The sequence below is a fragment of the Puma concolor genome, chromosome C1 (genome assembly GCF_028749965.1).
Source record: "Puma concolor isolate L17-30 chromosome C1, mPumCon1.1.hap2, whole genome shotgun sequence".
Classification (NCBI taxonomy): domain Eukaryota; kingdom Metazoa; phylum Chordata; class Mammalia; order Carnivora; family Felidae; genus Puma; species Puma concolor.
Window position 1 is genome coordinate 119531790 of NC_141674.1, and position 13126 is coordinate 119544915.

At 52.0% G+C, this 13126-nt stretch overlaps 1 protein-coding gene across 3 annotated transcripts in view; it reads left to right on the forward strand.

Annotated features, from left to right (window-relative positions):
• Nucleotides 1–13126, forward strand: part of SCTR (secretin receptor) — a 77664-nt gene that overhangs the window by 41658 nt on the left and 22880 nt on the right. For all 3 annotated transcript variants that reach the window (XR_015255164.1, XM_086718416.1, XM_086718417.1), the window contains exons 4-5: nt 5761–5864; nt 12229–12326. Coding sequence is in view for 2 of the 3 variants with exons in the window: in XM_086718416.1 (XP_086574542.1) it covers nt 5761–5864; nt 12229–12326 (202 nt within the window). In the remaining variant the exon portion in view is untranslated. The remainder of the gene's footprint in view (nt 1–5760; nt 5865–12228; nt 12327–13126) is intronic.

Consider the following 13126-nt stretch of genomic DNA (forward strand, 5'->3'; position numbering starts at 1 on the left):
GGTTTGCAGCAAGAAAAGCTGGCCAATGAGGCCCTTAACAAGAAGGAACCAACAAAGATGATTTCACACAAAAACCCACCAGCATCCCAAAGCTAGGGATGGAAACCAAGACTGGGCGGTGTGGGAGAGGAGTGTGAATTCCTCAGTCTGTAATTCTCTAGTACGCATGTGTGCACACGTGCGTGCACGCGTGCACACGCGCGCACACACACACACAAATTCGGGGAGCACACTGTGGTAGCTGGCTGTCCCTCTCAGCCTCATTGGTACCCAACATACAGGAAGTGTAGGGGGACCAGGTTTGAGCCCCCTCTCCGCTTACTGCTTGGATGCCAGCTGCAGACACAGACAGATCTCCCAAATCTCAAAGCCTTCGTTCACACAGTGCCTTCCTCGCCTAAAGTCCAAAACGGGTGCTTCTAAAAATATTTTTTTTTACATTTATTCATTTTTGAGAGACAGAGAGAGAAAGAGAGAGAGCACGAGCGGGGGAGGGGCAGAGACAGAGGGAGACACAGATTCCGAAGCAGGCTCCAGGCTCCGAGCCGTCAGCACAGAGCCCGACGCGGGGCTCGAAATCACAAACCGCGAGATCGTGACCTGAGCCGAAGTCGGACGTTCAACCGGCTGAGCCACCCAGGAGCCCCCAAAACGGGTGGTTCTGATTAGCAGCAGGCCTGAACGTGACTCCGCTTCTGCCCACATTGCCTCTGCCAGAGCTAAGTCATGTGGTGACATTTAACTGCAAGACACATGGGAAAGTGTGGTCCTGCCAGGTATCAGTCTCTGCCTCAGAGCCCAGGCTACTCATTCTCGGCCTCATTTTTCTCGCCTGTAAAATGGGGAGAATAAACAAGACAGGTCCCTAAGGCCGTGCTTGGAAATGAACTTTAAATACCTTCCTTTATCTTTTCTCTCCCTCTCTTCTCCCTTCTTGCCCTCCCGCCCATCCCCCCAAGTCCCCCCACCTGCACACACATGCTAGGAAACTTACCAACAGCTTGACCACTCCCAGCGTGACCCCTCCACATCTGTGTCTGGGACCCACAGAACTCTAGAAAGACCCATGAGGTTAATCCACACATGGCTGCCCTGGAGTAAACGCTGGTCAGGTGTAAGGCTAGGACCAGATCCTGGACTCCCTGTCCAGTGCTCCTCCCTCACTGACCAAGTTCTCCTGTTGGAGGGACTAGAAGCTCTCCTCCTTTCCCAGCCTTCCCTTCACAGCCTTCCCAGAGCCGCGTTGCCTCTGCCTCCCCCAACACCACCGGTCCTACTTTCCCGCAGAGCGCCAGGCAGATCCGTGCTCATGGCCAAATCCTTCCCAATCAATTGCTAGAAACCCTGCCTGGCTCATTAACTAGTAGCCCTCTCACTCCTCTTTCAGGCTCCCCAGCCCTTTCATTGCTCGAGACCTACCGGAGTTCACCCAGGAATACAGTTCAGGTCTGCACGCTGTGGGGGAGGAAGCTGGGGTCCTACGCCTACCTCTGTTGCAGTTTCCTCTTGATGACACATGGTGTCGCTGTGGGGCCGCGGGACCCACCCGTCCGCCTGTCCACAGGGACCCTGCACCCCAAGCGTTACCCACACGTTGGGAGGCAATGTCATCTCCCCTCCCCCACCTCCCTACCACGGGGCCACACCCAGCCCCAGGCCCAGGGCATTGGCCAGTCCAGGAGCACAGGTTGGGACCAGGCCAGCCTCAGTCACCAAGAACCATCTCCTACCTCCACCTTCACTCCTCATAGATCCCAGCACCCCGGTCTCCTCTCAGGAGGGAAGGCTCCCCTTAGGGGTGTCCTACAGGATTCCAGGGCTCACCCACCCAACCCAGAGAGGAGCACCCGATGAGGACAGTCTGGTGTTTTGGTCCAACCCTTCCTTCTGACGGAAGAAAATAATAATAATAAAGTAATTCTTTCTCAGGGCACCCACCACCTGGGCCCAGACAGGATGGTTGTCCGTGTGACTGGAGAAATGGCAGGCTGGACTCTGCCCCCAGATATTTTTCTGTGTGTGCCAAGGTCTAGAGTGTTCCCTCCAGGATGCATTCCTTTGATTCTTAATAGGACACTGGTCTTCCAGAGTGCCTCATTAAAAAACACACTTCCCGGGCAGGGTCAGACCTTGGCCTTTCTCTTCTATCTTGGGACTGGAGCCTTAAAGCAGTAGAGGTTCCTAACCTGATTAGGGTCCTGGAGCCTTTTGAGGATTGGATGAAACTTTGGACTGGCTTTTCCCCAAACTGCACATATGTATATGCACAAAAATCCTGACCGTGCCCTCAGGGTCCCTGGAGGTACACATTGGTCTGAAATGGGAATCACTGATCTTATCTATTAGGAATTAAACCCAGGGGAAGTGGGTGGGGTTGAAGGGACTCCAGAGAGAGGCTAACCCTTGTCTCTGCGTTTCTGCCAAGAGCCCCGTCAGTAAAGGGCACTGCCTTGTGAGCCACGCTGGGCGTCTGGCCTGGGTCACATCCAGCATCTGTCTTGGGAATCCCCCTGGGTCGGTGAGAAGGGCTCAACACAGGCGGCCCGGCCCAGCCTCTAGGCACACGCTGTCTGATAACCTGTTCTGGGCTCCAGGGAGTGGGTGTTCTCGTGGTTCAACTTCCCATCCAACCAGCCTAAATCTGACCACCATTCTCTCCTGTCTGACAACCTGTAGCTTCCTTGACTTAACTAGAAATCTTCCAGCCCCTACGAAATCCCGAGATTCCAAGCCCCACCGCTCCTGGTCTGTTTGCGAAAGGCCAAAAGGAAAAGGGAGCCATGCCTCGGTGTTTGCAGGTACTCAGCCTGGGCAATTCTGATATGCTGTCGTGCTTCCTGCCCTGTCCTGCAGAGGGGGTGGTTACTCCGCAGGGCACAGAGAAGTCATGCACCCAGGTGACCCCAAGATGACCAAGAGGCGATGCTGGGTTTCAGACTCAGATCTGGCTAGTTCGAAACCCGTGCTCCAGGTCTCGTGAGCCTTCCTTCATAGGCTGGGCATACCCAGAGTCCAGAGGGCGTGGTCTCCTGGCGCCGGAAGCTGTCCCTGGGACTGCAGGGAGAGTGCCCAGGCGGGAGGGAGGCACAGTGAAGAGTCATGTCCTGGCTGGACCCTGTGGCCCAATTCCGGGCCTTGGTTTTCGTATCTGTAAAGGAAGCCAGCAGCGCCTTCCTCACTGGGTGCTGTGAGGATTAGATCGGAATCTGTAAATTAGCATAGTGGCCGCTTCTAGAAATGCCAGCCATATTTCTCCAGCTCAGTGGAACCCATTTGACCCTGAACCCTATGAGCCAGTGGTCCAGACCCTGAGGCCTGAGGAGCACGGGAGGCCCAAATGGGGTGGTTAAGGCCCCTCCAGAGGGTACCCATTAGAGCAGGTGGCGTGTGAGGGCTCCTATCTCCAGGGCTGTGACCAGCCCCCTGTCACACCCGCTGCAGCCGGACCCAGGGACCAGCACCCGGCTCTCCTGGGCATCCAGAGTAGAGGATGCAGCTGGGCTAGTCAGTCCATGGAGGGAAACTCCTCCTGGAGCTCCTTCTTGGACTGGCAGCTTCCCTTCCCCAGTCTTCGGGCTCCTGCTCTACAAGCTCCTTGTGGGCAGACCCCCCTGTTCTCTCACAGAGGAGCTTAGCCCGGGGCTGCTGCTTCTCCACTCAGCTGCTTGTCTAGGCAGCCAGCCAACGCTGGATGAGCAGGGGCTCTGGGCCGGCACCGGGAGCCCTCGGGAGCTCATCGTCTGCTGGGCGAGGCAGGGAAGCACAGTGAGCTCTGCGGGAGGACCGCAGTGATGCAGAGAAATGCGGAGCTGGCCCTGTCCTGGTTGCTGGACCACCAAGAAGGCCTTCCCTCCCGTGAGGAGCAGCTACCTGGAAGGTTTCCCTCGGTGCCGCTCTGGTGGTTTGCAGGTGTGGGGAGCAGGACGTGAAGTTAAATGTGAAACAGAACTTCCTTGGCGTGGGAGCAGCACCCGGAGCCTGAGAAAAGTTCACTCTGGGAGTGGCCGGGTCCCTGCCAACCACGCCAGATTCTTGGGGGATCCAGCCTTTAGATGGTGGCAGGACCCGGGATCAGGATACGCAGGAGAAGGAAAGGGGATCGGCACATAGTGTGTGGCTAAGAGTAAGGGCGCCCGGATGGCTCAGTCGGTTTAAGCATCCAACTCTTGGTCTCAGTCCAGGTCATGATCTCACGGTTTCGTGGGTTCGAGCCCTGCATCGGGCCCCGCGCTGGCAGCGTAGAGCCTGCTTGGGATTCTCTGTCTCCCTCTCTCTCTGCCCCTCCCCCACTTGCACTGTCTCTGGCTCTCTCAAAATAAACTGGAAAAAAAAAAAGAGTAAGGGTCTGAGACTCAGGGTTCAAATCCCACTTCCCTCACTTCCTCTGCTGTGATCTTAAGCACCTTATTTAACCACTGAGTGCCTCAGTTTCCCCCACTGTAAAATGGGCACAGTATTTACATGTTATGATATATTTTTTTTTTTCAACGTTTATTTATTTTTGGGACAGAGAGAGACAGAGCATGAACGGGGGAGGGGCAGAGAGAGAGGGAGACACAGAATCTGAAGCAGGCTCCAGGCTCTGAGCCATCAGCCCAGAGCCCGACGCGGGGCTCGAACTCACGGACCGCGAGATCGTGACCTGGCTGAAGTCGGGCGCTTAACCAACTGCGCCACCCAGGCGCCCCGTTATGATATATTTTATTATAAAAGTAACTGCCTGGTTCATAGTCTCGTTAGGGTTAAATGAGCTGCTACCTGTCACAAGCTTAGGACAGTGCCTGGCACACAGTCGTCATCATCATGTGTAGTATTACTATAGTAGAGCACAGGACTTTGTAAATGAGCAAATACGCAATCATTAGGGAGTGAGATCAGTGGCTTTTTGGTTGGGGGGTGTATCATCGCTTGGGACTGCTGTCCTCGAGCACTACACTTGGCCCCTCGAGTCCTATGGGACATGACAATCCCTGAAAGAGAACTGGTGTCCTACCAGTTCAAAGCGCGAGGACTTATTATTTATCTCCCGTGAACACCCAGGGGTGGGGGAACAGCCCCCTGTTTGGGGAAAACCCTCCAAAAGCCAGCAGTGGCTCCTCAGCCAGTGGGGGTGGAGGATGGGAAAGGGAGGTCCCTCCTGGAGCTCTGAGGGATGTTGGAGCTGAGATTGGAGCCGGAAGGGGAGGTGAGGGGTGTGGTGGGAGGGGACGGCCACGGGGCCTAAGAGAGCCCTCCAGTGAGGCTGGGCCTGGGGGCAGCAAGCTGGGCTGGGGAGCCGTGACCGGAAGTTCTGCAGGGGCCTGGGGTCTGGTGGAGGAGAGTCAGTGGGGCCGTGGGGGACTGTGACCTGTGTGATAAGGTCCCCCTGTCTGTGAAACCCTGGGCCTGGCACAGAGGGACGGGTGGGCGGGTGAGGCGGTGAGGGCCCCGGGAGGAAGGCAGCGGTGCCTGGAGGCTGGACGGGGTATGTGTTCAGAGCTGGCATGGTTTGTAGATCGAGGCATCAGGGGTCAGCCGGTCTGCCCGTCTCTCTCACATGTACACACACATCTGTGTCTTCGCCCTTTCTGAGGCCATCTCCCTACATTCCTTTCCCACCACCTCTCCTTCCTGACTCTTACGTCTTCTTCAAGGATCAGCTGGGGCCGAGTGACAGGGCAGGGCCTGGCTGCCCCTAAGGTGTGGCAGAGGGGACCCAAGACACCAGGCCGTCTGCCTCCGGTCCCCACTGCTCACCTGCAGGATGCTTGGCTCCCACAGGCTCCGTGTTTCGAAACTGCACAGAGGACGGCTGGTCAGAAGCCTTCCCTAGGCCTGACCTGGCCTGTGGGGTTAATGTGAACGACTCATCCAACGAGAAGCGGGTAAGCCTGGGCGCCCCTCTTTCTCGGGCTGGGGGCCTGCAGGGTGAGAAGCCCCTGGGAGAGGACAGAGTGGAGCCAGCCCAGGGCCACGACCAGGGGACCGGGAGCTGCTCTTGCCACCCACCCCCTCCCACTCATCAGCCGGGGTTCGTTGGGCCTGCCTCACTGCCCTAGTCTGTCAGTCTGGAGATGGTGCTCATGGAGACTGTGGCACAGTGTGAACCGCCCCACGCAGCCACGAGACCGAGGGTGATTTAGTCAGGAAACCAAAAGAGCGCCAACGTGGTGGCTAAGTGCCTGGAGCCAGGCTGGTGAGTCTAACCCTGACGGTGACCTTGGTGGGGGTGCGGGGGACTTAACTTCTCTGTGCCTCACTTTCCCCATCAGGGAAATGGGGCTAATAATGGTTCTGACCTCACAGACTGGTCAAGAGAACCAAATGAGGTCATCCAGGGAGGTGCTGAGAAGGGTGCCTGGTCATAGGAAGTGTTCAGTGAATGTTCGCTCTCAGGAGTCTCGGGCTCTGACGGGAAGAAGAGAGCCCAGCTGCTGCGGGGCAGGTCTGGTTTGAGAGGGGTGCTGAGCTGTGGGCGGAGCTTCCTCGGGGGCTGCAGAGGCCTCCCGGAAAGTGTCTGTGAGTCTCAGAGAGCCCTTCTGTCCTCACTTTTCCTGCCTGATTCATACACATCCTCCAAGACTTCACTCCTGCCCGTCAACTCCAGAAAGCCCTTTCTCCCCACCCCCACCGCCAGGGAGGGCCCTCTTGATATGCTGAGTTGGTTCCACCGTTACCTACTACGTTACACGAAATCGTCTGCATGTGCCCATGTGCATCCGTTTCTCTCACCAAAATGCGAGCTCTTCAGAGGCATTAATTCACTTAACATTTATTAAGCACCTACTGTGAGCCAAGGATGGGTCTAGATGTGGGAATATGGCAGGGACATATCAGAATCTTATTCATTTGCAGGCCCCCAGTGCCCAGCACAATGCCTGGCGCCTACTAGGTGCCCAGTGAATGTTTAGCATTGTACTGAACACCTACTCTGTGCCGGCTTCCTGACATACAATCACACTAAGTCCTCAGAAGGATCCATTATTTTCTCCATTTTGCAGAAGAGGACACTGAGGCTCAGAGGGGTTAAGGAACACACTCAGACAATAGTGGAGGCAGGAGTGAAACTGAATCAGTTCCAAAAAGAACCTGTGCTCCTTCCTCTAGCTTCTGCTGCCTCCCTGGAATGGTGCATGCCTCCCCTAGGAGATGCGCTTTTGCAGTTTCCATGGGTTAAACTCCCCAGTGGGAATACGGATGGGCAAGCACGTTTGTCCCTTGGAGGATGGGGTGGGGTCACGTTAGAGAGGCGTGGGGGGCAAAGGGCAGAGTGAAGGGAGAAAGGCTGCGGTTGGAAGACAGACCGTGCCCACTTCTCAAGTTTTTCTGAGACTCCTCTCTCTAGCCAGTCAGTCCTCTGTATGAAAGACACTGATTGGGGGACCAAGTTGGAGGCTCAAGTTTCTTCCCTCCAAGGGAAGAACTTGTTATCCAGTTGGGGGAGACACATGAAGTCTTCAGATCTGGCCAGAGTGGGATAATTTAATAACGAGACCCAAAAAGATTGATCAGTGGGTACAGATGGTCTTGGCGAGGGGGGGGGGTGGTGGATGGGCTCTGATCCCTGCAGGTTACCATTTCTATCACTGACTTACATGAGGACAGGAAGTTTATGTGTATCACGTTGGTAAGATCCATAGAATGAAGAGGGAACATTCTTATGACGAGCGGCAGCATGGAAGTTCAAAGGAATGCTTTGGGCTGCAAGAAAGAAATTTCCAACTTGCCTAATAAACGAATGTGGCTCATGGAACTGGGCTGCAGAGAACAGCCTCCATGGCTCTTATAAAGTGGTACTAAGAAGCTGCCCAAGGACCGGGCTCTCTCCATTTCTCTCCCTGCTATCCTGATGGTTCCTTCCCCAGGCTGGCACCTCCCTCGATGTAAGATGACTGCCATTGGTGACGATAGCCACAGACTCCCCTGTGCCTGCTTGTCCAGGAGAAGGGATAGCCCAAGTTCCTATGGCTCCTTCTTGAGAGCAAGAAAGCTTCTTCTTCTTCTTTTTTTTTCTTTTAATTTTGTTTAAAGTTAATTTATTTATTTTTGAGAGAGACAGAGAGAGTGCACAAGTGGGGGAGAGGCAGAGACAGAGGGGGACAGAGGATCCAAAGCAGGCTCTGGCATGACAGCAGACAGCCTGACGCGGGGCTCGAACTTACGAACCATGAGATCATGACCTGAGCAGAAGTCAGACGCTTAAATGACCGAGCCACCCAGGCGCCCCAAGAAAGCTTCTTTACCAAACCCCAGCAAGCTGTCCTCACATCTCAGTGGCCCAGTGAGTTGAGCCTGCCCACCCCTCGACCGTCCCTGGCAGGGGGGTGGAATACAGGAGAGGCCTAGGCCAGTGGTTCTCAAACCTTTTGGCCTTGGGATCCTTTTATACTCTTAAGAATTGTTGAGACCCCAGGGACCTCTTGTTTTTGTGAGTTATGTCTACTGAAACCACATTTGAGACTCTGTTGGCTTAGACTAATCAGCTGGGAAAGAACAAAGCCCAGGGCCTTAACCATCATATCCATCCAGGGTTGAAACTGTAACATCTCCAAACAAGGAACTAAGAGTTAACAAAGGTAAATGCAAAGTTTGGACTTAACTCAGAATATTAATTGGCCAAAAATAGTGGAAAGGAGACTTACCTTGACTTCAGCTCACGTAAAAAAATTAAAAAATTAAAATTCCCAAGATCGGAAGGGTTTCCCGACCAGCGTGATTTCCTCGTGCCCAGATGTTGGTCCACACACTTTGCCTTTTATCCTGAGGTTTGAATCATCTTATTTCTTATTGTTGAAATGTCTTTTTTCTTTTAATCAAAGGGTGATGGAAGTATACATTTGTTGGTTGTCTTTTTTTTAAATTTCCTTACTTGGCACATAATACTCTATTCATTAACAAAAGTCAATAGCGGACTCAGATTAGCAGAAAGACCAGGTTTGCTTACCTGGAGCAGAGTTGGGCAAACTATAGCTCTTGAGCCAAATCCAGCCCACCGCCTGCTTTTGCCACTAAAGTTTTATTGAAACATGGCTACGCCCATTTGCACTACAAGGGCAGAGTTAAGTAGTTGCAAGAGACCAAATGGCTCCCAAACTCTAAAACGTTTATTATCTGTCCCTTTACAGAAAAAGCCTGCTGACCCCTGCTCTAAAGGATATAGAAGGAAAGTGGCCTAGTCAAGAAACGCAGCAGAGACAGGCAACTTGATCCAGGGCTTCTGGACCCGATGCCCTGTGAGGACTGGTGCACCATTATAGATTATCGAGGGCTGGGGCACTCAGGTCATATCAAGCCCCCTAGGAGCAGGGCTTTTTCTGGGTCCGAACTTAAAGACATAACATAGGAATGAGTAGAGTTGGCTGGTATCCTGAGGGTCCCCCGGCAATAATGAACCCAGCCACAGGACAGTGCAGAGTAATCAGCCTGAACGCCCCATACTTGTCACCCCATGCCTCCTCACGCTGCCACAGACGGGCCCAAATCTGTTTCTGAACTGAGAGCTGCAAAATCAGGTGTCCTCAGGAGTGAGGCTCATGCCGTCTAGCATGCGGCTCATCCTGCCCGTGGCAAGATTATCGGCTGACACCTGGGGCCTCTAATTTCTTGACATCTGACTGCTCTTTACTATCCCAAAGTCTAGGCAGTATGGATCTAATGCAACCTACCACCCTCTTGGCTCTCTTTCTTGTCCCTGGGAGGTGGCTCCTGGCTTCTGGGACCGCCGTCACATTAGTGGGGAAGCTCAATGTCACATGACAGCCATCCCATCGAAGGCCACCTCTTGCTTTCAGAAAACTTTCGGGCACTCTGAGTCAGATTTCTTCTTGGTAACTTCGTCCCACTGGAGCTCACCGATTGGGTCTTACGCTTCTACCTGTCAATCATTCTAATCTTTCTCTTCCCTAAGTTTATTTGTTAGTTTCCTCAAGGCATAATGTGCCCAGTGTTTTCCATGCCTTCTTCCCTTCTCCAGAAATGTTCCAGTTTGTTAATGTGCCTCTTAAAATAGCATGATGCCCAGAACTGGACGAAACACTCCAAACGTTCCAACTTTGTCCACTGTCCTCACAGCACTTCATTACTGTAACTGAGAAGAGGCCTAATTTTTTTAGCAGCTATCTTATACCTCATAGTTCATACCATAATCTTGGACTGGTGACTCATGTTGAAGGGTGGATGATGGGGGTGGAGGGTGGAGGTGGGGAAAAATGAACATGCCCCGAGTGTCTTCTAAGTGCCAGGCATTGTCTAGATATTCTACCTGATACTTTATTTGTTCTTCCAATGAGCCTGCAAGGTAGATATTATCCCCATTTTACAGATGAGGAATCTGAGGCTCAGAGAAGTTAAGTAATTTGCCCAAGGTCACACAGCTGGTGAGTAACAGTCGTGGGTTTGGAAACCTTGTCTCTTGGCTCTGAAGCCTGTGTTCTTTCCCTACGGTACATTTCTTTCTTTTTTTTTTTTTTTTTAATGTTTATTTATTTTTGAGAGAGATACAGAGCATATGCAGGTAAGGGGTAGGGAGAGAGGGGGACACAGAATCTGAAACAGGCTCCAGGCTCTGAGCTGTCAGCACAGAGCCCGACGCGGGGCTCGAACTAACAGACCGTGAGATCATGACCTGAGCCGAAGTCGGCCGCTTAACCGACTGAGCCACCCAGGTGCCCCTCCCTCCGGTACAGTTCTTAACACCACGGAGCTTGGGCCATTTGAACCTCAAGGTCATTTTCATATAAACAGCTGTCAGCAAGATTTCCCCAATACTATTCTTGTGCCTGTTATTATTTTTTTTTTTAATTAATTACCCTCTTCTTCTGATTATACCATAGTACTTACCCACTGGAGAAAAATGAAAAGAGTAGAAAAAATACAAATAAAAATACCCACTCTAGCCACAAACTTATCATCCAAAGTTAACCATTATTAACCTCTAGCATCTTTTTACGTAGTGTGTACATAGTGTAACACTTTTTACAAAGTGTGTGTGTGCACATGAGCGGGAGAAGGGCAGAGAGAGAGAGAGAGAGAGAGAGCGACAGAGAGGGAGAGAGAAAATCCCAAGCAGGCTCTGTGCTGACAGCATGGGGACTCGATCCTATGAACCATGAGATCATGGACTGAGCGGAAATCAAGAATTGGACACTCAACCAACTTGAGCCACCCAGGCGCCCCTCCATTGAGATCTTTCTGAATCAAAGATGAGTCAGTAATGTGAAGGGGCTGTTGGCTACGTTAAGTAAATGCCTGCTTGGCTGTGTTAGTGTAAGCGCAGTGTATGGGTCCGGGGAGGTGATGGTCCCACTCTACCCCTTCCTGGTCAGAGAATACACTAGATCTTTCCAGCTGTCCGTTCTGGGTGTCTTATTTAGGAAGGGCATTGACAAACTGGAGCATATTAATTGAGCAGAAGGATAAAGGACTGTGGAAAGATACGGAAGGCACAGGAAAAATGTAAGGCTAAAATACATGTGAGAGATGAGAGGGTAGAAAAGCTGTATTAAGAAATGACAGACCTCTCTAAGATCTTTGCAACTCTTCCATAAGTCCAAAACTATTCTAAAATGAAAAGTTTATTTAAAAAAAATAATGACAGAGGGGCGCCTGGGTGGCTCAGTCAGTTAAGCTTCCGACTTGGGCTCAGGGCATGATCTCATGGTTCATGGGTTCGAGCCCAGTGTGGGGCTCTGTGCTGACCGCTGAGAGCCTGGAGCCCCACTTTGGATTCTGTGTCTCCCTCTCTCCCTCTCTCTCTATGTCTCTGTCTCTGTCCCTCTCCACCTCACGCTCTGTCTCTCAAAGATAAATAAACCCTTTTAAAAACAATTAAAAAAATAATGACAGGTCTTAGGTACATGACAAATTCAGTTTATTTTAAGTGGCTCCAGAAGCAGAATTGGGACAAATAGCTGCAATTTAAAATAGGTTTTAGTCTCACATGAGAAAAAACTATCTAATATTCTGCCCTGTTGTATACCAGATGACTTCCTCAAAAGGCAGTGAGCCCTGAATCCTTGGAGGTATTCCAGCAAAGGCTTGAATTCGGGGTGGGGGTAAGGGGTCCTATACATGGGGTAGAAGTTTGAGTTGGCATCTGATGATCCCCAAGATCTTTACCAAAGCCAAGGTGTTCCGAGTCTGTGAACTGATGTCCGTGGAGTCGGATCAGCACAGCATTAAGAGTTGAAAGGTTCAAGCAGCCTGAGCAGGTGCACTCAGGCTGGGACTGATGCATGCTTCTCTCTGCAGCACGAGTACCTGCTGAAGCTGAAGGTCATGTACACCGTGGGCTATAGCTCCTCCCTGGTGATGCTCCTGGTTGCCCTCAGCGTCCTCTGTGCTTTCCGGTGAGAACACACTGCCAGCTCTCTGTCTCCCCAGCCTTCCGCAGACACAGATTTTGGGTCTTTTTCAGTTGCTCGGGCCAAGAGAAAGGAAGGTCTGGGTGGGCCACTTTGTTAGCCCTTGATCTAAATGTTACCTGTGGCAAAACATTGATGTTTCTGAGACCTCGTTCATTCTTTTATGCATTCAACATTGACTCGGTATATATAACTAAAGCAACGCACAGTTGCTTTACATGTACTATTCTGATTTTCACACAATGCTCTAAGGTAGGTATTATCACCCCCATTTTACAAGTATGTTAGCCAGACTCTTGGGTACAAGAAACAGAAATCCACCTTAAAACAGTTTAAGAAGGGGCGCCTGGGTGGCTCAGTCGGTTAAGCATCCGACTTCGGCTCAGGTCACGATCTTGCGGTCCGCGAGTTCGAGCCCCGCGTCGGGCTCTGTGCTGACAGCTCAGAGCCTGGAACTTGTTTCGGATTCTGTGTCTCCCTCTCTCTCTCTGACCCTCCCCCGTTCATGCTCTGTCTCTCCCTGTCTCAAAAATAAATAAACATTAAAAAAAAATTGAAAAAAAAAAAACAGTTTAAGAAAGCAAAGGTGACCTGGCACACATAACTGACAAGTTCAGGGGTCTCTGGCTTTAGGAATGGCCGGCTCGAGGTGGTCAAAGGTATCAGCAGAACTAGATGTGTCTCCCTCCCTTTCTCCAGTCTGCGTTGGCCACATCCTCAGGCAGGCTCTCTGCAGGGGCACCTTGCACCAGCTAGGTAACACCAGGACAAAAAGAGCCTCTTCT